The sequence below is a fragment of the Pseudoliparis swirei genome, chromosome 7 (genome assembly GCF_029220125.1).
Source record: "Pseudoliparis swirei isolate HS2019 ecotype Mariana Trench chromosome 7, NWPU_hadal_v1, whole genome shotgun sequence".
Classification (NCBI taxonomy): domain Eukaryota; kingdom Metazoa; phylum Chordata; class Actinopteri; order Perciformes; family Liparidae; genus Pseudoliparis; species Pseudoliparis swirei.
The window spans coordinates 16,317,798-16,343,696 of record NC_079394.1 but is presented as its reverse complement, the minus strand read 5'-3'; the positions used below and the strand labels follow the sequence as shown (position 1 = coordinate 16,343,696).

The following is a 25,899-nucleotide window of genomic DNA, read 5'->3' as shown; positions in this document are numbered from 1 at the left end:
AAATTCATTGTATCTGCTTTATTGTGAAATTCACTGTATATACCTTATTTTTTAATTCACTGTATCTACTTTACTGTTAAATTCACTGTCTCTACTTTACTGTGAAAGTCTCTGTATCTAGTTTATTGTAAAATTCACTGTTTCTACTTTACTGGGAAAGTCTCTGTATCTACCTTATTGTAAAATGTCTGTATTTGCTTTACTGTTAATATTGCCCTTGTATTTTTCTTACTGTTTTTTTACTGTTTTTATTTTAATTTTTATTACTGCTCACTACTCTACACCTGCTGCTGTAATCCTGCAATTTCCCCACTGAGGGATTGATAAAGGATTATTTTATAATCTTATTTTACTGTATATTTAGTATTAGTATTAGTATTTAGTTTTTAGTATTCAGTTTTTAGTATTTAGTTTTGTGTTTTATATTTATTTTCATTGATGCTCTGATGTGCACCGTTGCTGTGATTTTTGAAATTTCCCCACTGTGGGACGAATAAAGGTATATCATATCATATCATATCTACCTTATTGTGAACTAATCTATATCTATTTTACTGTGAAATTCACTGTATCTACTTTACTTTGAAAATCACTGTATCTACCTTACTTTTAAATTCTCCATATCTACTTTACTGTGAAAAGCCACCGTATCTACTTCACCGTCTGCGCCCTGTGCTAACTTAGTGGAAGCCGCGTACCTGAAGGCACCACCGGATCACGTGACCACCTCCGTTATTTCCTGCAGTATCAGACGGCGCAGTAGCGGTGGTGTGGTCGCTCCGAAGGAAGGCACGTAAACGGAAAGAAGAAGAAGAAGAAGACGACTCGAAGGCCGCTGCTAAACATCGGCAACTGTTGCACTTTAAGCGACGACGGATATATACATATATTTAAAAGCGATTTTTTTTTTTTACAGAATTGGTTTTAAATTCGAGCTGCTGTCTTTTTTAATTCTTCTACGTGAAAATTGTTATTGTTATTTAATAGCCTCATCAAAACAAACCGGAGTTTTAAAAAATGGCGACAGCTGCGGTGTCGGCCCCCGCCGGCAGCGGCCCCAGCCCCGCCGGCTCGGACACGGAGCTGGTCCGCGGGCAGGCCTTCGACGTCGGGCCTCGGTACAGCAACCTCTCGTACATCGGGGAGGGAGCCTACGGGATGGTGTGGTGAGTGGACCCGGAGACTCTCCCCCTTTCTCTCTCTCGATTTTTTTATTGTTCATAAACTCCGATGCAGTGGAATTTAAATATCTGTTCTTTTCTTTTTGAAGCCAGACTTCACGTCAGTGCGAGCTAACTTGCTGTGTTTTTTTCTTCTACTGTGGCGACACCGATGTTAGTTTAACCCGTTAAATCCCGGCGGCTGTAAGAAAATGACTTTAAAGTCAGTTTAAATGGTCTTTAGGTTACAATGTGACTGTTTCTCTCTCTGCTCAACACACACGTTGCATGCAGCTTATATACAAATGAGAATATTATTGTTTTTGTCATTTCCATAAGATAATACTAAAACACGTTGAGTTTCATGTGATTTTAATTCACTTCATGGTGTTTTTTTGTCTCCCAGTCGAGCCTTTTTAAGAATATAAAGGCTTTCCAGACACGCACGTTGGATACAGCTTATATAAAAATGAGAATAATATTGTATTTGTCAATAAAAATACGAAAACATCTTTAGTTTAAAGAATATTAAGGCTTTCATATCAAACAAACACCACTGCATCTTATTTCTGCTTCCTTGATTCTCCACATGTTGACTATACACTATTTAAATATCCTAAACATGCCATTTTAAGCATATCTATATAGATATTGTAGCTGTACAACTATCTTTAGATATATTTTGTATATGTTTGACAGCAAATCAACTTGCAAGAGAAGCTTCAGGTTTTTTTTCTCTTGTACATTTGTTCCACAATGTGAAGGAATTTATAGGCAAATATATATATATATTCTGGCATTCTACTATTATTGTGTTAACCGTGCACATTTCATTATAATTAACCTTTTTTTAAATTCAATTTTGTCAGTTTGTATTCAGCTAAATCCTAAATAATTCCAAACTCTCGTGGTTTCTTCTGCCTTCTTGGTGAAGCGTAGTTCAGTGTGTGCTATTACATAACACAACACGACAGCAGTGTGGTTCTTCAGCTCGCTCCTCGTGGTGAGAAGAGCTTTTTGGTTTTCTGAGGGCAGATGAAGACGACACTTCACCATTTGAAGCCAGGGGGAGGGAGAGGGAGAGAGGGAGTAGAGAGAGAGAGGAATGTGGCATTAAAACCAGGATGTAACTGCAACTCAACTCTAATGTTATTTAAGAAATTCACCTTTTTTCTTGAATTGAGTACCTAATGGTTCTGTAATCTTAAATATGAGGATGTATTCTCGACTAATCCTGTTTCATTAGTACTATGAGTTTAAAAGAGACGCTCCTCTATATATATATTTTATATAAATATAATTTATATATTGTATTATAATATTTTATATATATATTTTATAATATTGTATTGTTATGTATTTAATATCATATATTGCACACATTGTGTTTGTGTATATATGTGTATACAATATTATTAGTGTCCGAGCGACAGACGAAGTCTGTCCGAGAGGACCCTATTGAAATTGTTAGGATTCTTATTCTTCTGATTTTTATCTTTGAACATTGGGGGCATATTAGGGTTATGTATCAAATCCCAAAACAAACCAAATTTGGCAAGCTTGTCAGGCTTGGTGAAAATAGACGGATGACATGGACCTCGAAATTCGGCTTTCAAAAATTGCTCTCTAGCGCCACCTCAAAGTTTGACCGGCGATTGACTTTAAATTCCTCAACCAAGTCCACTTGGACCTGCTCTACAAAAAAGCCTCTCAGGACCCTAAGCTCCGCCTACTTAAATTTTCGGCCATTTAGATTTTTGTGAAAAACACATAATAGGCATTTGCTCCGACATGCGGGGTCCAATTCATACCAAACCTATTGGAGATAATTATTATGGAAGCTATATCATCTAAGATCTATCATCTTTTTTTCAAATATATCATTGTGGTAAGCATCTATGGCCCAACGAACATTTTAGGGGCGTGTCCTGTTTTGTAATGCTCATAACTTCAACACTATTGGGGGGGAAAAAAATAACAGACTCTCAGGATATGTGCAGAATGCATCCTGAAACATAGACAGCAAATTTCGTGCAATTTGAACCGTAGGGGGCGCTACAATAATTCACCAAAGTTGGCCGTTTTGTGGTATTTTTTGCTTGATTTAGCCATTTTCCACTTTCATACATCTAAAGATTTCTCCCACAAAACGCCAACAGAATCAGCGCTAATAATTTTTTAGAGAATCTCAAGACTTGAACAATGAACACTGTGGAAAAAAAGACTTTTCATCGGTAGGAAATTTACGTTTTTTTACTGCCAATAATTGTGTACTTTGTGTGATTTCTTTGTTAAAATCTATTGCTTAAACTCATCCAATCTTTCCCAAAAAAATCATGCGTGATGCCAGTCAAGGCCTGAACACAATCACACGAAGAAACGAGCACATTTTTTCGAGGAACACCTCTTGAAAAGTAAAATAACCATAATTTATTCACTTTCACGATAATGTTACCCCCTACAGCTGATGCAATTACATCTAATCAGTGGTGCAGAGCAATCGGTGCTTGCCTAGTGACACAGAGACCTGTTTTTGATTCCAGGCTAAGGCAAAAATAATGTTATCACTTAGAGTATGATGCATGGATATGTTCACAGACTCAAAGCGCCACCTACTGGCTCAACTGGACTTCCTTCAATACGCCCCAAATTTGTCCTGCCCAAAATAATGTGACCGCCTACGGCTGCCTGTAATCCAGCTAGATCTATAGCTCAGCATGATAAGTGTTTGACTGGACACCCGGAGATGCGTGATCAATTCCAAGACAAGACAGCTTTTTTTCATCACTTTTTTTTTTTACATTGAATTTACATGACGTGGTCTATACTTAACGTAGGGACACATGATGCATGAATATGTTCACGTAGTTAAAGCGCCACCTAGTGGCTAAACTGGACTTTGTCGAAACTGCCCCAAACTTGTCGTGCTCGTTACAAGTCACGGCCTGAGTCAAGTCCGACCGGCGTGCCTGCGTCCTCGGCCGAGCGGGCCGGCGTCTCGCCGGCGCCCCCGACCAGCGCAGATGAGCGAGGACCCGTTCGACGCTGCTTGCAGCTTTAATTAAATATTATTTTGCTTTCTTAATAAGAGGGTTTGGTGACATGACATTGTGATTTTAATTTAATCTGAGACATCTAGATTTATTTAGATGCTGTGAATAAAGTTCAACGACTTGTTTTCATCTCGCGCTGCACCAACCGAATTAAATCCAGCAGCTACATAAACACTCAGTTATTTACTCCGGTGTATTTTTGGCCTTTGAGCGGAGAACTCGTCGGCCTCCTCGCCAGGGCTCCAGACTGCGACCAAATGGTCGCATTTTGCGCCTAAAATTAGACACAGTGCGAGTAAATTTTTCATCAACTCGCGCATGCGCGACAAGTAAATTAGCAGATCTTTGTTGTTGTTATTAAATATTTTTGTTGCTGACAAACTTGTTCTACACTTCAGCCCACTATAGTTAGCGGTAATGCCTGAATGACTGGTTTGCTAACCGACATTAACTCCAGAAGAAGAAGAAAGGAGACGAAAACAGTAGAAGAAGGCTGGCCTGTGTGAGAGCGGGGGGTGGGGAATGATTGACAGCGGGAAGGGGGGGGGATGACCAAGGTTATAGGCTAATGTGTGAAAAGAGGCGGGTCTTGGGGGTTATCCCGCGAATCCAAAGATTTTACATAGCGGTGTCTCCTGTAAACAATGGACAATGGCGAAGCGGACTATCAGTTCGTACTTTCTTCCTAAACCTAATGATATAGAGAAGACAAATCCCGAGAATGAGTCCGACTCAGATTGTGAAGAAACGGTCGTGGCGAAAAAAGGCAGGAAATTCAGCTTTCGCGATGAGTGGCTGCGCGAGTTCACCTGGCTGAGGTATTTCAGGGAGACCAATTCAATGAACTGTACATTCTGCTGTCGATTACCACAACATGCGGGGAACACGAAATGTGCTGATAAGACTGGCACTACACAATTAAAACACGACACGCTGATCAAACACAACGCCAGTCAGAAACTTAAAATGTGCCGCGACCTGTGCAATGAAAGTGCAGCTCCACTCCCAGTCCATTTAGAAGACAAGAGGCTGCTAACCAGTGCGCCGAGGAGGCCGAATTGCTATTGAAGTTTAACACTGCGTATTTCATTGCCAAAGAAGAACTGCCTTTTACGAAATTTAAAGGCCAACTTGATCTACAAAGGAAGAATGGTGTAAAACTAAACGCAACATACAATAACGACACAGCATGCGCACAGTGTGTTGGCATCATCGCAGATGCACTGAAACGGAAGACGTACGAGAAGATTAAGGACGCTCCTATCTGTCAATCATGATTGATGGGGACACGGATACGTCAACAAAAGAATGTGAAATCATATATGCCAGGATCCTGCAACAAGGGAAACCAACAAATGTTTTGATTGGCCACATTGAAGTGCAACATGCACATGCTCAAGGTATGTTTTCTCTCAAATTATGTTTAAACTCAAGACAGTAACTTCTGAAGAGTTCTCTGTTGTGAATGTTTTGCAGTTCATGAAGGCAAACAGGCACCATAATGATTAAGCGGTTAGGCTGGTGGTAGGACCAACGCATAAATAATTGTGCACAATATGTGATTTCATTTTAAGGTGTATATGATGCCACCACAAGTCTACAACTTGTTCTGTTGTCAGTAGAGCATAAATATTCATTTTGTATTATTAAGCTGTATAACTGGTGTATGTTATTAAAACTATTTCACAAGTTTATAAGATTGTATATTGTCAAATTATTTATCAGTAAAAATGATGGGAAAACTTTGCAAGTTGATTTATAGTGTGCGCCCCTAAATGTTCTGCTTGCGCCCCTAAAATTTTAAGTTAGGGGCCACTGTGCTCCTGGTAAAAAAAGTTAGTCTGGAGCCCTGCTCCTCGCGGTCCTCCTCCTCCTCCTCCTTCCTCTTCTTCAGTTTTGTGGCCACATTGCATTATTATATATCTTGAACGTCTTCCCGTGGGAAATGGCTGGAAAAATGCTTGTGTTGAAATGAACTGAAGCGTTTCTACGGACGGGGAGGTTTTGGTATAACTTACATTTTTGTTAATATCTGCTCACCAAGGAACTCACTCACACACATTTGTGTTGTTGTAAACACATTCCAGCATTACAACTAAAGTAAACCACCCATAAATTGTGTTTTGCGAGTAAAAAAAAGAACTTTTCTCAAACATTGAAAGTAGTCCTTGCATCGCTCTGCCGCGCGAGCCGAGAAGTGTTGACGGGGGGGGGTGACTTCAATCGTAGGTAGATGAAAATTACAGGGTGGCGGGGAAACACTATATATATACGTCCTCTTAAACAGGTTGCTCCTCTTTATAAGTACTTTTTAACAAAAGTGTCACAACTTCAGTGTTCCCTTTTTTTTAATTACTTTTTTTTTTCGTAGCCGTCTACAATAATCAGTTTTCGTCACCAACAGTTGGTTCAACAAGCGTTTTGGTTCTTGTGTTCCTCGGTTCTGTTTCTGATGCGACTGACTAAAGTACTAGAAAGTAGTATTCAAGCACTTTTTAACCAGGATATAAAAACGTTTTTCTCTGAGCCTTCTTCGCCTGTGAAATTGAATATTTATGCAAATCTTAATAGGAGGCATAGAGGGATTGAAAACCAGTTAAATAAATGTCTTTTATAATAACGGCTTATACTGGTCAACATTATTTATGTATTTGTACGACAGGTTTAAAGCCACCCAATTTAGTTATATTCTTACTAAATAATCTAAAAAGTCCTCCAGGGTCTTTTTGTATATGCCACCTTTATATCTCAGGATCAGGAATAAATACAAGTCTAATCTGTTGGTAGTTTCCAAGTAGTTGGATGTGCCGGCGTGTTTACAAAATCTGTCTGCGTTCGCCTGTTTGGTAAGAGGGCGGTTTTTTTTGGCAGGGAGGCAGGTGTGTGTCATTTCCAGAGGAGGCTTGTTTTAGTTCTCAAAAGCCTCTTGTTAACTGTTCCAGAGGCTCAGAGCTTGTATTGACTGAGCCTCGGTCCGTGCACACTGACGGGATTACGCAATCCGCATTACGGGGGGGGAGGAGGAATGCTCCAGGTGTGGCTCCTGTTGTTTTATATCTCAAGCGGTGCCGGTCGTTTATGTTCATGGTGAATCGGAAAGGAACAAAACAATCTGGCGTCACTTACTTCTACGGAGAAATGCGTTGTTGTTTTTAACTTCTGTTGGTATTGAGAGAATAAGCTGGATCAATGCTCTCCTACAATCACTTCTGATGGTGTCTGCAGGGTTCCAATCTAACACCTGTGAGCTCCTGGTTATATATTTATATTGACCTGATCTGCCTCTTTTTTAAAGATTTTTTTTTTTAAAGATCCAAGAGATTGTTGTAGATCCAACATATCAGAACGGTGCATCCCAAGTTTATTAACTATATATATATATATATATAAAAATAAAATGTATTTATTTGTTATATATTTGTCTCATTTCAAAATGTTTGAGTTGTTTTGTGGTTCACGGTAAATCTGACGTGACTTGAACGCGTCGTCGGAACCGCCGTTGAGCTTTTCTTTTTAAGCTGTAATAACATTCACTAAGTTTATTTTAATTTCTTTATTTAACCAGGTGAGTAAATCTGAAGTCAGAAGCTCAAAAATAATAAGTGCTCCTAAATAATTTTTCAGTTTTTAAAAGGCTGCAACTTAACATAAAATAACACATTTTAATATATAGTTAACTCATTTTATTTTGGTAGGATTGATGGTTTTAAGATTAAATAAAATAACACATTTAATACACAGTTAACGCGAGCCTCTCTAATGCCACCGTGGCGCCCGTCTCCATGGCAACCCCCTCTGCCTCTCCGACATCAGCACCACTGAGAGAGAGAACAAGGTCCTGTTGCGCAATTCAGAAAGAGGTGTAATTTTGGGTGCCAAAGATGAAGACGCGCTCTGAGACGTGTATCACCGTATTACTGCTGCAGGTTATTCTAATTTATTAATTCTATTCAAATAAATTCCAAGGTCGCAGAATGAAATATGACGTTTACACACAGACTTGTTTCCATTGCAGTCGAGCGGCGTTGGGTCGTATCTCTTGAGCAACACGCCTATATTTACTTTCTTATCATATTTTGCATGTAAAAACTAATATTTTTCCTTTTTTGCAGAACCCATTGAGCTAATAATTCTAATTATCGCCATAAGTAACGAATAGATATCATATCCTCGTTCAGGGTTGTAGAGAAAGTGCCTCTAGGTGAATAGTCCGATGACTGTTGTGAGCATTTATTGTTTTAATGTTACAAACTAAACTATGTATGGCTATTTATTAATCCGTCATATAATATCCTTGTTTAAAATATATATTGCCCAAGATGAGATCTTTTTAATGTCTTGTCAACACCAACAATATTTAATAAAAATAAATCTAAAAAAAAAAGTAAAACATCTACGCGTTTGAGAAGCTAGAATCGGAGACATTTACTAAACTACTCAACAAAAAATTAATCTATTAATATATAATCCTCACAATGTAGAAGCTGTAATCGGTTTAATGTTTGACTTTATTTTCTTTAATAAATGATTAATATTTATGTTTTCTGCTTCAGTTGTTTAGGATGTGACTAACGCTGGAATTATTATTTTTTATTAGGTAAATCGACTTCATGCATTCTAATGTCGTGCTCGTCGTTGTGATTCGGGATTTGAACCTGAAACAAGTGAAACTATTAAAACCTTCTTTTTAAAGATGGATATCATCTGTATTGTGTTTTTAGAATATTGAAACGGCTCCATTTTCAAATACTAATTTTGAAAGCAAGATACGGCACAAAATAATTATATATAACTTTATAAAGCAGGTAATATAGGAATGAGGGGAAACATATATATTTATTTGTTAAAAAATGTAAATTTTTTACAACTTTAAAAAATATATATTTCTTTTATTTATTTGTGTTTACCTGGAGGTTCGTACACACACCTGGACGCTCCGCCCTCTCTGAAGCATTGAGGTGATGTAATGCATTAAAACGTCACTGAATATATATATATTTATATATATGGCATTTTCTGTGAGAGAAGGCATGTCTTTGATTGTTTTTTAAATGATGGTTTCTTTTTTTCCTGCTTCTTCTTGTCCCTTCTTCCTCCTTCTTGTCTCTTCTTCTTGTTTTTGTTCTTCTCCCTTATTCTTCCTCCTCCTTCTTCCTCTTTCTTATCTCTTCTTCCTGTCCCTTCTTCTTCTCCCTCTTTTGGTAGGCTAGTTTTATAGCTTCTCTCACCAGCATAACTGGTTTCATAGGTTTTCTACCCCTCCGTTAGTCTACTAAGGCGATAAGACAATGTACCATTAGAACACTGGAGATGGGCCTCTATACACCTATGTAGAGACTTCATTAAACACCAGAGAATAGTCATGTACCATATTAACTAGGTACAGAGAGTATTCATGATTCATTTAATGTTATCTTCATTAATAAAAACTGCTTTTACTTTGAAAAATAAGATTTTGAACGGTAGTGTGAATAAAGAAGGATCTTTTCTACTGAGGGAGCTGTGTGTCTCTTGTGGGTGACGGTGCAGCCGGAGGCTTTACTACTGAAGCCTCTCGGCAGATGATGTAATGATTTAAATAAAGGGATTACACTTTCATAGAAACATCAAACATGGACTCCAAATTTAAATTCATAGGCAATTGAGCAATCTAATAATTGTATCTCTAATGGAAACATAAAAACAGTCAGAAATCAAATGATATTCCTTTTTAATTTTCAATATCTTGTGTGATTTAGAATAGTGTTTTTTGGTTATTATTCTATCATGAAAGCTCAATACTGAACACTGTTATAGTAACGCCTTGATTGATCACTAGTCGTCATATTTTGTTGACGTCTTTATAAAAAAATAGTGTAATAAATGGCGCTTGGACCTATTCGACACGGCCCCGCGGGTTTGATGCTGAGCGAACCCCGGGCGTCGTTTGAAGCTCGTTCCCTCCCGAGGCCTCGCGCTGCCTTCAAAGCCTCTGCAAAATCGTTGGACGAGGACGCTCGTATCTGCACTTTCTCTGTACCCCCCCTCCCCCTTTCAAAAACAACCCATCGATCACGTCGTCATGGTAACGGCCCTGTTGTATAACTCGGTGGCTGCAATGTAAAAGCCTTGTGTTCCTGTCTCCTTGGAAACAGAGACCCCCCCCCCCCAACCCCCTCCTCTCTGCGCCTTCCTGGAAGCTCACAGCAGCTTCTCTCTGTCTCTCTCTGTGTGTGTGTGTGTGTGTGTGTGTGTGTGGTCCACGGTCCACGGTCCACTTCAGTGATAAGGCTGAGCGGGCCGGCGTATTGATTCCGCGCCCTCGACTCGGTGCACTTTGTACTTCCTTCCCAGGTACTCATCCTGCAGCACTTCTGTAGGATTATGAGTTTATTCTATGACGTATATATTAAAAAGGAGGTATTTAAAAATATATATATATATATTTGCATAAAACCCCAAATATATCTTTTTTTTAAATTTGTGATACAAAACATTTGTCACATTTAAGAAGAACCAGATGTTTCTTTTGTGCAATTTTTTAATAAAACAAAAGAAGCAGCACAGGCTGGAACCAGATCATATTTATATATATTTATAGATACATTTTATATATTATTATATGTACATTTATTTATATTTTATATATATCATTTATTTTATATATTTTTTAAATTTATTTTACTTGATGAATAACTGGGAAATTAATAAAATATCAAATTTATCTGTTGCATTAAACTGTTAAGAAATGATATCCAACTGTTTAGAAACTCGTGCACAATCCTATCTCCAAGACATTCTCAATTTTTTAAAGCGTTGTTGGTCCATTTTTGGTTTTGTCGACGTCTCCAAGTGGCAGCAACTTTCATTTTAATTTGCATCTCTTGGTCGTTGAGTGTGGACGTGGTTATTTTGGGGGTTCCCGTGCATCGACGATATTCAGCCAGTTTTTCGTAAAACCAACGGCAAACAAAAAAATAGGAATATTTTTCAAAATGTGAACGACTGAATTTCCTGTTTGCGTTTTAAAAGCCGAACCTCAGTGTTGGCCTCGTGGGAGTCAAAGTTTGGGATGTTGAGAATACCTGTGGCTGAGCGGGCGGGGGAAGGTGAGACGGCCATGGCGCCGTGGACGTGTCTGTACCTGGCGTGGTGCAGGGGAGGCGGGCTTTCACAATAAGACTATCAAAGTAACTTTTTAAAATTTATTTTTTTGTTTGAGTAATAATTCAGACAAACTGAAAGGGCCATACAGGTCAAGAAAAGTACCACACGTTAATGATTCAAGCCCAAGTGCATGCTGGGATTTACTTCCTGATCAAAGACAGGAGTTAAGACTTTAATGCACTTTAAAAAAATCTTTTAGTCTCCTTATGAAATGTTTTTTTCCCCTTAATTAAAGATGTTTCCTCTCACTCTTCTCGCTGGTATTTTATTTAGAAAGGGGGGGATTAAGGCGCATACCTCCCTAAGCCGTGTGCGTTAACTTATTGACCTGTGTCTGGCTTCAGTGAGATCTGCCAGATTCAAAAGGACATCCCATAATTTCCTGTGTGTAGTTTGCTTTTCATTATTGTATTTTTAAAAAAAAATTAAGACTCCAATATTGCGCAATTTGAGCGTGAGCCATGTTGTACTTTGATAGAATAAAGTCATGGTGTCTATAATGACCTGTAGTAGTACCTGTTCCTGTAGTAGTACCTGTCTGTAATGACCTCACCTGGGTGTCTCGGGCTCGGTTGCCAGGTGTTGGTTCTCCGCTCCTACATTCCTCCTTTTCATTGACGGTACAGTCGGTGACCTCATTTTCATGTCGGCTGTATTTTGAGATGCAGAGCGACGCTTCCTGTACGTCACCCCGCCACATTAAGAGCTTTACAAACCACAGGAAGGAAGCGAGCGTTTGTCACCGACCTTTGACTGCTGCTTTTATTTTTTATAAAACTAGATCTGCACAGGAAATATGATTTAGGTTTAATGAGGAAAGGAGAGACGGCAAAGCTTAAAATCTTTTTGCTGTTTACTTCCTTGTGTTTCTCGTCTTCTGTTTTCTGGATTCGTGCCATTACCGCATGGACATTTAAGCCCCGCCCCCAACAATCCATCACACCTCCATGGACTTTGTGTCACGTGTCGGTGCCTCCTTGTTCCTGCTGTGTGGCGGGATGAACTACCAACGGGGTAAAAAAAACAAATCATCGTTTTTAAAGACTCCAAACTGAAAAAATGTAGGATTTAAGACTACAAAAGTGAAAGAAAACTGATAATAAGAACAGTTTAATGTGGATAAATCAGAAAGCAATGCAGTATTTTACATTTATTTAACCAGGAAAAGCCTCATTGAAATAAAAAATCTCCTTCACAAGAGTTTGTTTGTTTATCATTCATTTCAGTGACTTTGACATGATGAAATATGATGTTTTTAATAGAGCTAGAGACATTTTGTGAGCGTTTCTTGCAGATGGTTACCGTCGCATTCTGCGGAAGGTAATGTTTTGATCGCCGTGTATTTATTTATGTGTGTTTGTTTGTGTGTTATTCGCATAATTCAAAAAGTATTAAACCGAATCGCGTGAAATTTGGTGGGATGATTGGTTATTATCCGGGGACCATTTGATTAGATTTTGGGATCGATTGGGTCAAAGGTCAAGGTCATGAAAAGGTACCAAAAAAGTGGCTGGGGCGAAGGTATGCGCTCTACTGAGTGCCCGTTCTAGTTTGTTTTGTTTTTGACGCGCTGATGATGATCTCAGGATCAGGCGGCTGCTCACAGCACACCGGAAAGGTGGCGTTGTTGTACTTCTGTTGAAGTGATAGCCGTGTCGTCACATGCTTCCCTGTTCTGAGGATCGTGGGTATCGGAGAGAGTCGATAAAGTTGTTTCAATCCCAGGTTAAAAACTCGACCTGGGTTTGGTCCAAAAATACACAAGTGCTAACTGCCTGTCTTAAGTATCATGATCTCTGGAGACGTGAGAATAAATGGGTCAACATCTGTGTCTAATATATATATTTTATTTTGTTATCAGCGCTGCGCATGACCGGGACAACAAGACGCGCGTGGCCATCAAGAAGATCAGCCCCTTCGAGCACCAGACGTACTGCCAGCGCACCCTGAGGGAGATCAAGATCCTCATGCGCTTCAAACACGAGAACATCATCAGCATCAACGACATCATCCGCACGCCGACCATCGACCTGATGAAGGACGTGTATCCTCATGTTTCTGCTGTTTTAATTTATGGGCTTCAGGTTATTCCTCGATGTTGCGATAAAAGTAGATACTTTTATTTTGAAGGTAGTTATCAGGAAGTTTTTTTTGGTTTGTCGAAATGTAGAAAAAAATGGTATCAGCACAAACATGGAATACAAATACTTAATCGTCTAAACTAAATAATGCAAGGTTGATTTTCTTGCTTCAATTTGAAACCATTTTAAATGTAGTTTTAATTTGAGGTCTGAGCTGTAAAAATAGACCGTAGATTTGTGTTATTTATATTGATATGAATTTAAATGTCTGTTTTGGTCACTTTTGTTTTTATTTGCATAGCCTCGTTAGAGAAACCCAGAGCTTTTATTTTTATGGACAGAACATAAGCTCTTTAACGCCGTGTAGATACATTGTCCAGGACCTGATGGAGACGGACCTGTACAAGCTCCTGAAGACTCAACACCTGAGCAACGACCACATCTGCTACTTCCTGTACCAGATCCTTCGAGGCCTCAAGTACATCCACTCGGCCAACGTCCTGCACCGCGACCTGAAGCCCTCCAACCTGCTGCTCAACACCACCTGCGATCTCAAGGTAGCGTGAAGGTCCACCAGACTCCTCTATATTTATTTATATATAAATATGTATATATTATTATTTCCATGTATGAATATATATATAAATTATTATATATATACATAAATATATATATGTATTACTTGTATAAATATATTTTTGTTTTATATATTTATAAATATGAATTATTTATATAAACAAATATTCATATATATGATCAATATTTTGTTTCAATTTTTTTAATTACAGGTACACTATTTTAAAACAAAACGCAACGGTTCCATTTTATCTTCCCCAAATCCCAAAATGTAGTTTCTTGTAAGTAGTTTAGATCTTTGCGTGTGTCCTCATTCACCATCTCCCGTCTCTCTCGCAACCCCCGCAGATCTGCGACTTTGGTTTGGCCCGCGTGGCTGACCCGGACCACGACCACACCGGGTTCCTCACGGAGTACGTGGCCACCCGTTGGTACCGGGCACCCGAGATCATGCTCAACTCCAAGGTCAGTGTTAAGCAAAAAGTCTTTTTTTTTACATTGTATTTTATCTAAGTTACAGCATTAGATTAAGCTTTCTGATTCCTAGTAAGAAGAATCCATTGTTCCGCTGTCTTTCTCAGGGTTACACCAAGTCCATAGACATCTGGTCGGTGGGCTGCATCCTGGCCGAGATGTTGTCCAACAGGCCGATCTTTCCAGGGAAGCACTACTTGGATCAGCTGAACCACATTTTGGGTAAATTATAAAACTGCTATTTCATTGAAGGACCATTTGAGCCGATAAAACCAGTAGTAACTCTGACATTACACACAGCCATAAGTTTAGTATTTTTAGGTTGAAGCACCGACTGAAAGTTGAATGTCTAGGTTCATTCGGACTAAGACTGAGGGGTTTTTTTACTGTTAATTTTTCTGAAAGATTTTAGAATCGACTACTTGAAATATAATATTATATATTTTTTAAAATATATTTATTTGACTAATCTCCCCATCTGTATATATATATATTTTTAAAAAAAATCTATACATATATTCTTCCATATATTTATTTGACTAAACTCCCCCTGTTTTTATATATATTAATAGGGAAAATGGAGATTTATTATTATTACAATAAGTTTATCATGATGTTGGTACGGCAGCACGTCGATAGCTTCATGTTATGCAGAACGCAGCGTCGCTTCTAGTCGGAATAAAAAGATGCAACACCTTTTTCTTTGCGTAGAACTAAAGTCTCTCACACACTCTTTCGCACACTCTTGCAGTTGTTAATTTCCATTTATAAAGTTGTACTTTTGTTGGTGCTAGACTGCATATCGCTTCTCCCGTGTGTGCGTAAAGTAACCCTTCTCGTGGTCTCCGGCCCCTCAGGGATCCTGGGCTCTCCGTCTCAGGAGGATCTCAACTGCATCATCAACATCAAGGCCAGGAACTACCTGCTGTCGCTGCCGCTGCGCTGCAAGGTGCCGTGGAACCGCCTGTTCCCCAACGCCGACCCCAAAGGTCAGTCAGGACCAAAACCCCCGTATAGAATATATATTTTTAATGTCAGTCGGGTAAAACAAATGGCGATGTTTGGGGGGGGGGGGGGTATATTATATATCATATTATAAGCGGCTGAACACATCAGTACCCGAATTTGAATTTCCTCAGAAAATGTGTAGAAATCAAACAAAGTCGGTAATCCAACCGGCCCGTACGGGTGTAGTGGCGCCCTCTAGTGGCCAGCCCATTGTCACAATGTTCTCCTACAGCTCTGGACCTGTTGGACAAGATGTTAACCTTCAACCCCCACAAGAGGATCGAGGTGGAGGAGGCCCTGGCACACCCGTACCTGGAGCAGTACTACGACCCCACGGATGAGGTGAGGCAGGCATTATGGGATGAATGGAGGAGCCATCGAATATGTTCCCCTCGTCTTTTTTTCTTCTTTTTTCTTTTAAGTATGAGTAACTTTTTGACAGTAAAATAAATATTTGTTATATATATATATATATAAAATATTTTATATAAATGTATTTTATATATAAATATGTTTTATATATAAATACATTTAAATATATATATATAAAATTATTCAACATATTTTATATCATGAGTCTACATTATCACAATTTTTTAAGCAATTTCCAAGATAATAATAATGCATTACATTTAAATACAAAGAAATAATTTATAATTGTTAATAGTTATTTAAAAAATGTAATAACAATAAATAACCACAAAGAAATAAAAATACAATTGAATATGATTGTCTGATTTATGTTTTATATTTATTTCTTGTTCAAAAGAATTTAATAAAACACTTTGAATCTGTAGACTACTGCCTAATAGTTTTATTATGACTATTTATATGATTATTGCTCATATTCTTATAAGCCTAAATAATTATATGTATTATTTCTGAACAAGGGTTAAATGTTATTTCACAACTTTCAAAAAGTACTGCTGATATATTTTTGAAATGCTCCTGGAGTTCAGTCAGTGGGGCAAAAATTACCCCTTAAAAAATATATATATAAATGTCCTCCCCTGATTTTACCGTGTTTCTTGACACCTTTAAGCCAACGTGTCCTCCTCCTGCTCCTCCTCTTTGCAGCCGGTGGCCGAGGCCCCTTTCAAGTTCGACATGGAGCTGGACGACCTCCCCAAGGAGAAGCTGAAGGAGCTCATCTTTGAGGAGACGGATCGTTTCCAGACCATCTTCAGGTCCTAACGCCTCACTGCAGTACGTCCACGTCACAAAGAACAATTAAAAGAGATTAAAAAAAAATATTTAAACACCTAACCGCCTGGTATTATACATTTAACTGAGGAGATATGACGTAAATGTGGGATTTAGAATCTGAAAGCAGATGTTTTATTTCTTTAAATGGTAAAAAATATAAACATAACACTGGGAGGCGGTTATTCTGGTTTTATAATTTATAATTATAAATATGGGCGCAACTCAACTTGCCCCGCATGGGGTCGTCTATCAAAATATTTTAGGATCAATTACTTGAAATGTATATATTTATATATATATATTGGATTGGATTCAATCTATTGTCATTGCAAAGAGTACAGGTACACATGCAACGAAATGTATTCTCTGCATTTAACCCATCCTTAGTTATTAAGGAGCAGTGGGCTGCAGTGATGCGCCCGGGAAGCAACTGGGGGTTCAGTGCCTTGCTCAAGGACACTTCGACTTGCAACTAATGGAGAGCGGTGATCGAACCGACAACCTTGGGGATGCAGGACGACCCCCTTACCCCACTGAGCTACAGCCTCCCCCTATATATATATATATATATATATTTATTCTTATATATTTATTTGACTAAACTCCCCCTCTGTTTTTATATATATATTTATTTTATTTATTTATTTATATTTATATATATTTTTAAATATATTTATTTAACTAAACTCCACCTGTTTATATATATATATATTAGGGCTGTCAGCGTTAACGCGTTAATCTATGCGATTAATTTGGCCGCGTTAACGCACTAAAATATTTGAACGCAATTAACGCACATTTTTTTTTTTTTTTTTTTTTTTTTAAACCGCGGCAGTACGGTTTGACACTGTTTCCGTTTTTAAAACAATCATTTCTCCGCGAAAATAAGGAGCAGAAATCAGTTTAACTCGTGGATGAATCAGTCGGGTTTCCTCCTGCTCCTCCTTCCTCCCGTCTCCCCCTCTGATACACAGAGGAACAGAGGGCGACGTGTCGGGTGACGCGGCGCGGAAAGAACGCGACACACGAAACCTTCAACGTGATTGGTCAATCCGTTTGTCTGTCAACATTTCGGGGGAAAAAAAACAATGAACACTCAGTAAATCACAAAGGACCTCCCACCTCACAGGTCAGGCTCATTTAGCAGCCTGTCAGTCAGAGAACCAGAGAACACGGCGCGAGGACAATGAGGCTCATTTCAGAGCTGAGATTGTTCTGGAATGTTTGATGTATAACACGTGGGGGTGTGTCACATGCAAAAGACTTTAAACGGTGAATTTAATTTATTTTGTAAAATGTATAAAATGCCCTCAGCCTCCAGAGGGTTAACGTGACATATTTGAATGTCAGTCAGTTACCAAGGCCACTGGTTCTGCTGTTCAGTGTTAAAGATGACAGGACCAATGGGGTCTCAATATACCTCATTTTTTTTACTAATCTGATGTTTCACTGAAGAAACAATTTATCATCCACGATATTAAATACCTCGCTGGCACTGTATATGTAGGAGCCTCTTTGAAAACACAGCTCTGTGTGAAGTTTTGTCTTTAAAAGAAGGAAACACTTTTAACCCTTGTGTTGCCTTGGTCATTTTGACCGATTAAATATTTAACCCTCCCCCGCCTTTGGGTCATTTTGACCCGATTCAATGTTTCACCCTCCTGTTACCTTTATATTTACTAACATATTTTACCCTTTGGGTTCAATTTGACGCCAGCAATTAAAACCTCCAGAAAATTATTAGAATTAATATTGTTTTCCAAGTTAAGTGTGAGGCACTTTATGTTTGTTTGTTGACTACCGAAAGAACACCGACATTAAACATTGAATGGGGTCAAATTAACCCGAAGGCGGCAGGAGGGTGTAATATTGATTCGGGTCAAAATGACCCGAAGGCAACACAAGGGTTAAACGGTGAATTTAATTTTTTTTGTAAAATGTATAAAATGAGCCCAGCCTCCAGAGGGTTAACGTGACATATTTGAATGTCAGTCAGTTACCAAGGCCACTGGTTCTGCTGTGTTCAATGTTAAAGATGACAGGACCAATGGGGTCTCAATATACTTCTTTTTTTTTTTACTAATCTGATGTTTCACTGAAGAAACAATTTATCATCCATGATATTAAATACCTCGCTGGCACTGTATATGTAGGAGCCTCTTTGAAAACACAGCTCTGTGTGAAGTTTTGTCTTTAAAAAGAATGAACTTTTAACTTTTAACTTTTAATTGCGATTAATCGCAATTTCAAAATGTGCGATTAATTAGTTAATTTTTTTTAATCGATTGACAGCTCTAATATATATATATAAAAACACGTCTATGCATCGCGAAGGTTATCGTTAAATCAAAAATATTCAAATATTACCCAGACTTTCATCATATTAAATATAGAAGTATCTCTTTATTTAAGGGATGTAATGTGATCTCAGTCGCGATCGAAATTATGGGGATAAAAAAAAACTAATTCTGCCAATTATGAATACATTTTTTTAATGTCGAAAATATTAGCATTTTCAAATCAACATTGGATAGCGCCAAAAATAGTTTCCAAACCCCCCAAAGTGACGCCTCAGACGAGCTCTTTGATCACCACCAGCTGCTCGCTTGTTGTGATGATAACCACCGTAAATGACTTCCTGTCTGCGGCGGTTTGGAGTGAAACGGGAGTGAGACGCCTCCTCAGTGAGAGGAGCAGCTTAAAAGCAAACTGAACAACGATGACATCGCGATTAAAAATGTAAATATATATATGTGTGTGGCTCATCACAAGGTCACTGTTTCTTCTCCTTCCAGATGCTTCTGTGGACCGGCTCCTCCTCCTCCTCCTCCTCTTCCTCCTCACTGTTGCTGTGATATTCTGTTTTTATTTTTAATTGGTTGTCCACATCATCTGGATTCCTTGGGTCTCACTCATCAAATCCACTTTGCTCAGGAAAGGCGTCAGGAATATATATATATATCATTCTCTTGTCTCTCCTCTCTCCATCTCTCGCTCTCTCCATCTCTCTCTCTCTCACAGCTTAGTTTGGTTTTTATTTTTTATTTGTGTTTTCAAGCCAAGATAAACAACTTTTTATTTGTGTCTCTGTTCACACTTGAGACCTTTTTATGTCCTCTTGAATTTGATGTGATGGACGAGCTGTTGTTGTGGTGTTGTTGTTGTTTTCTCTGGTGCAGCTGTCGTGCTTATGGATCGGCCTACATTGCACAAAAACAACCAACTAAAAGGTTTTGAATTTAAACTTTTTTTTCTCGCACAATAAGAGAACTTGAGCTTTTATCTTCTCTTTTCTCGCGCGTTATCTCTCTTTAAAAAAAAGAAGAAATTATGCAATGAAATCACATAATCAGCCACAGACATGTGGCCCAAAGCCATTTGTTTCTTTTGAAGAGGAGTTATATTTGAACACACAAACACAGAAGGCCCACATGTAAATACATATATATATATATTTTATATACAATATATATATATATATATATACACACACACAGCCCAAAGAGTCTTAAGATACCTTCCTATCCAGAGGGATGATGGGTGTGAATTAGATGAATTTATGAATTTTCTTTCTTCTCGTGAAACACACACAAAAAAACGTTTTAATTTCTCCGGCTGCATAAATAAAATGCACCAAAATCACAAATCTAGTTCTGCCTTAGCCACGAGATCCCTGAAGGAAGCGTCTGTTCTCTCATCAACGTCTTTACGTCTGAGGCTTCTTCTTTTTCTTTTTCTCTCTTCCTCTCGCCTTGTTAGATAAGACTGTGCCCTTATAAGACTGTTATAAGCTCCATAGACAAAGACGACCACGACGTTAAGTGCCACGCGAGCCGGGGAGAGAGCCCGGGCTCCTTCTGTTTCCACCTTTCATCCTTTATTTAACCTTCTATCCTTTATTTACTCTGTGCTTTGTGCCCTGTTTCCTCTTTTTTTTTCCAGCTCTTTCTTCGTCCTAATTTTCCTTTACAGTTTTCTTTTTCACTCCATTGTGCACGCTCGGACGTCTTCTTTTCATTTCTTTTGGGGTTGCAAATAGGAGAATAACCATATCTATATCTATCTGTATTTATACAGATCGCACAGAAACTACAACGACGTGCGTTCTTTCCTCGACCTGCGGAGTGGCATCCAGGCACAAGCTGGTTTTAAATAACACCCAACCTAAAACAAATCAGGTTTCCCCATTTCGTCCGTTGTAACGATTATTTTTAATATTTTATTTTGCCTTAAATTGCACATTTATCACGCTGATAACTGCAGTGCAACAAAAACTAGACACAGCAGAATAGTCTCTAACTGATTTTATTTTAAGCCAACAGAATTGAGACTTAATAAACGTTTATTTGTGGAGCGTCATTCAGTTTTAATGAAACTTTAAGTATTAAGTACGACTTTAAAACATCTCCAATAGATTAAAAGACTAAATCTACCTGAATGGATTCTTCAAGAGTCTTTCCCTGCTGGCACTTAAAGTTGGAAATTAGAGATTTAAATGTATAACAAGACTGTTTCGGGATAGATATATATATATATATATATATATATATATAGAAAGAATGATCTGAAACTTAGAACCAGCAAATCTTCAGAAGCTGTAACAAATGTTTATTTTACCGTAATTTTTTAATAAAAGACCTAAACAATCATCCTTTAATCGTAATTGATCACGGTTCAATTGATCGACTTATCCTCCGTGTTAAACGCGTCCACTTTAATGCATTAGGATGCTGTAACTTAGGGAGTCTTTTAGGCAGCACAAAAAACAAGAAGTGTTCAATCATAAATCAACGATGTCCTTTTTTTCCAGGTAAAGAAAAAAACAAGAAATAACTGCCTCAAACTGTGTCTGTTTCCCTTTTTTATAATTAGTGTGAGCTGAACTTTTATGGAAACATTAGAAAATTGCATTGTTGCCATGGAAATTATCCTAAACTTTAAAATATATATATATTTAATACAAATTAAAATGTCCCTCTTTGCTCTCAGCTGAAGAAAAAAAATGACCAAAACTCCAATGCAAAAATGACAATGAAATATAATATTATTTTTCTTGCACTCTCAAATTTTAAGCCATGCAGACGTTGAACGTGAGGGGTAGAAAGACTCGTCCTTCCCGGCGGTTCGAGTCCTCGCGTGCCCGCCGCCGTACACAACCCGTCTGTCTCTGCATTATTATTATTATTTAATGCACTTGCTTCTACGGTCGTCGGGACGGGACTAATCCGAGGTGCCTGCCGGGAATTAACATGCCTGTAGATAGTCTTTTATTTTGGCGGGCTGGGTGGGAGGGGTTTAGGTAGCATTGAGGGCTCTAGAAACCTTACTGGGATTCGTTGTGTAACAAAACAAACAAAAAAAAGCTTCTGCTGAGTTCTCTGTGCATCCTGTCTGTTTGTGCCTTCTTTGATGGTCTTGATCTCTCAAGATTTGACGTGCAGCTTTTGTTCAGTCGGGAATCCGTTTGTAATCGCAGTATACGCTCTTAAAAATGAACACAATCGGGGCAAGGGGGGGTATCCTTATTTTTCAGTTATTTACATTTTAAAGAGATTTTTGTTTTTTTGTGACCGTATTGAAAAGATACATTTATATTATATAGCTTTTTATCTTTTTTTCTTTCGGCTGTTTTTTTTTTTCTGTAAAATTGAATGTTCTGTTTCTATCGGACACTAAATCTTTGTTTCTGAGTCGTCTCCAGTGGTGGAACTACTTCACTATGTATGTTTTTGATCAGTATAAACATTTTTTTATTGTGTAGTTAACATTTCTTGAAAGAGGAGTTTAAAAAAATAAAGTAAAAAAATATATATAAGATGCTCGTTTTTGGATTTCAACGGTTCCCGTTTGACTCGCCATTGTTTGAATTGATCGGTCGGTTTTATCTCGTGTCGTGTGAAGGATTTGACTTGAACGAAGCATTTCTTTGCTATTATTAAAGACTGACTTTTGACAAACATGTTTTTATGTTTCTTTTTTTGTGCAATTTTTAAATAGACATTCATTAAAAAAACTAAACCTGGAAACTAAAGCCAATACTATATTGAAAACACAAATTAACTATATAAATATAATTTATATAAAATGGTATATATTTGTATTTGCATGTTTATATATATATATATTCATTTGTATGTTTATATATATTATTATTATATATATGTTTTATATATACATATTTATTTATATATATTAAATGTTATATATTATATTTATTTATGTGTTTATATGTATATATAATATTGTACAGGACTGTCTCAGAAAATTAGAATATTGTGATAAAGTTCTTTATTTTCTGTAATGCAATTAAAAAAACAAAAGTCATGCATTCTGGATTCATTACAAATCAACTGAAATATTGCAAGCCTTTTATTCTTTTAATATTGCTGATTATGGCTTACAGCTTAAGAAAACTCTAAAATCCTATCTCATAAAATTTTAATATTTCCTCAGACCAAGTAAAAAAAAAGATTTATAACAGCTGAGTGTTTGTCAAGGCTCAGGAAACCCTTGCAGGTGTTTCGAGTTCATTAGACAATTCAAGTGATTTGTTTAATACCCTACTAGTATACTTTTTCATGATATTCTAATATTTAGAGATAGGATATTTGAGTTTTCTTAAGCTGTAAGCCATAATCAGCAATATTAAAAGAATAAAAGGCTTGCAATATTTCAGTTGATTTGTAATGAATCCAGAATGCATGACATTTTTTTTTTTTAATTGCATTGCAGAAAATAAAGAACTTCATCACAATATTCTAATTTTCTGAGACAGTCCTGTATATATATATTATATTGTTTTATTAAACCGAACTACCAAAGTTACTTAAATTTCTTTAGGAATATTAAGTAGCAGCAGAAAATGGAAATACTTTCATAATAATATAATGGAGGTACTTGCACTTATTAGTATTACAGTAAATGTACTTTCTTTCCACCTCCTGTGGCTATTTCTGTCATCCAATATCAATATATATTCTCTTTATTTTTAAAGAATTACTGACTTTTGGTGCAGATAAAAATAATGAATGACCAAGAATAATCAGTAAGAATTGTATATTTTTAAGACATGCAATAATATCCAACCACAAATAAATCGCATATTCTACTGTATACAAAGGATCTCTGTGTCGTTTAATGCACATTGTGTCCTTTAGGGGGCGCTGTTGTGTAGTCTGTCCAGTCAGCAGTGTAATTAATAAATGTCTTTCACTTTTTGTAGCCTCCAACCCAAAAAAAGGTTAAGTAAAATTACAGTAAACTCTAGAATTAAATGGAAATCAATTGTATTGATTTTCTTTTGGGGTGAATAAGGAGGGGGGGTTGTTTATTTACTCTTCATAACCACGTGCTTGCAATGCGGCCGCGCATGCGTACTGTGGAGTATTGTTTTTTTCCCCCTTTTTTTACACGGGTCTGTTGTCGGTGACGCGCTTTGCCCAAAACACTCTCCAGCCACGCGAACCCGCTGTCCAGCTTCTGGCTTCAAGGTTGATTGGCTGTGGCTGTGTAGCCCCGCCCTCTCTCGCACTCAATTGGTCAGCCAACAATTTTACTTCTCGCTGATTGGACGCTATTTGTAGACCTGGCTGTGTAGCTAGGCTACTGTTGCCTTCGCGTACCCCCGTCAAATATCAGATTTAAGAGACTTTTAAGATGAAGTCACGTGCTTTCAGTTGTTTTGTTTGAAGGTATCGATTAGATGGCGCCCGGCTGACTGCCTCACACTTTTTGGAAGCTATAAAAGTGAAAAGATAAGTAAATGCTCAGATTAAAACATAAAAAAGTGGCTTTTCAGCAGCATTGGCAGCTGTTGCCACCGGGAATCAAATTAATTAATAAAGTCAAACTTTTACACGCCTCCAATACTTGTAAACAATAAAATAGAAAATATAATACAACAAACTACGTAAGAGACTTGTTTGTTGCTGTTTTGTTCTTTTTTTTTCTCCCTGGTGAATTTTTCCTCATATTGACAATAAAACAACAACAACCCACTCACCGAGAAGCCTCAACCACGGAGAAACACCACCACAAGTACGTTACACCGTATTATTGTTAATTTATTTATAAAACATTGTGAAAGTTATAATGTTTGTGTTTATAAAATATTTATAAATATTGTCGCTGCGCATTTTCATCCTGAGATTTATTATAATTATAATAAGAATTAGTATTATTATTAACTGGCTGTCTGCAAACCAAAATATTTCCTTTCTAGGGGGAGAAGGTAATAACGTCGCTGGCGTTGTCCAGACATGTTCCACACCGGTGTGCGCTCGCGTCTCTTATTTCCTGCAGCACTTAAAGGCAGCATCGCTAGATCTCATAAAACACTGCTTTTCGGCACTTTAATCAAATAAAAAAATATCATTCTTCTTTCTTTGCTTTGGCTTTAGAACAAACCCAGATGACACTATTACCCCCCGATGAGAAGACAAAGGCTTTGAAACTGACACGTCCGGTGTCCCCTGAACGTGTTTTCGTGCATTATTCAAAGCGCTGCATGCGCATTAGGATGTGGGTATAAATAAGGCCGCGGACAGGGACAGCTTGGCCTGTCCTGCCGCTGACGTCGGACAGCTGAAGGCGTAGAGGTCCCCCCCCCCCCACACACACACACACACACACACACACACACACACACACACACACACACACACCCTCTTTCAGAGAGACATGCACACACTCTGACCCTCCTCGCGGTTGGTGCTCCTCTCACACCGGCCCTCCTCCGGACATACCCCGCTCCCTTTTTACGCTTTTACGCATGAACGTATTTGGTGAAGATCCTCTTGTTTTGGGCTTTTTCCTGATGGCACTCGGCCCGACATAGACAGCCCGCTTGCTCTACCTTTTTTATTTTTTTCATTTATAGGACGGTGAAGGTGTCTTTTTATTTTGTTTTTTCCATGTTTTTCCCCAATACCCAAAGACTCCTGCGGCTCCAGCGGAGGAAGAGATTTCTTCACCGGGTTGTTGTGGTGTCCGTTGGGGGGCAAGGCGAGCTGTTTTGGGGGTGAGTGCAGCGCCAGTGACACGATGGAGGACACGCGCGTGTCCCTTCAGAGTAGAATCACTATTCAATACCTGTAAAGGCCGATATACCATCCCTCTCACTTTAAAGTGTGTAGTGAGTTTATAGCTGTTATTATACTTTATTATATTCAATGTTTATTGTATGTTGCACCAAGG

At 38.0% G+C, this 25,899-nt stretch overlaps 1 protein-coding gene across 1 annotated transcript; it reads left to right on the top strand.

The window, feature by feature from the left end:
• The first annotated feature begins 694 nt into the window (after positions 1 to 694).
• On the top strand, positions 695 to 22,661 carry mapk1 (mitogen-activated protein kinase 1). The gene is made up of 9 exons (XM_056418628.1): positions 695 to 1,166; positions 13,221 to 13,403; positions 13,808 to 13,997; positions 14,365 to 14,481; positions 14,598 to 14,712; positions 15,348 to 15,479; positions 15,731 to 15,840; positions 16,576 to 16,704; positions 19,500 to 22,661. Exons 1-8 carry the CDS (start codon positions 1,018 to 1,020, stop codon positions 16,690 to 16,692), a joined length of 1,113 nt encoding a protein of 370 aa, XP_056274603.1. The 5' UTR covers positions 695 to 1,017; the 3' UTR covers positions 16,693 to 16,704; positions 19,500 to 22,661.
• Positions 22,662 to 25,899: the final 3,238 nt, after the last annotated feature.

Coding starts and splice junctions, on each gene's coding strand:
- mapk1 (XM_056418628.1), top strand. CDS start 1,018: ATGGCGACAGCTGCGGTGTCGGCCCCCGCCGGCAGCGGCCCCAGCCCC. Junction 13,404..13,807: donor ATCGACCTGATGAAGGACGT/GTATCCTCATGT, acceptor AACGCCGTGTAG/ATACATTGTCCAGGACCTGA. Junction 14,713..15,347: donor TCAGCTGAACCACATTTTGG/GTAAATTATAAA, acceptor CCGGCCCCTCAG/GGATCCTGGGCTCTCCGTCT.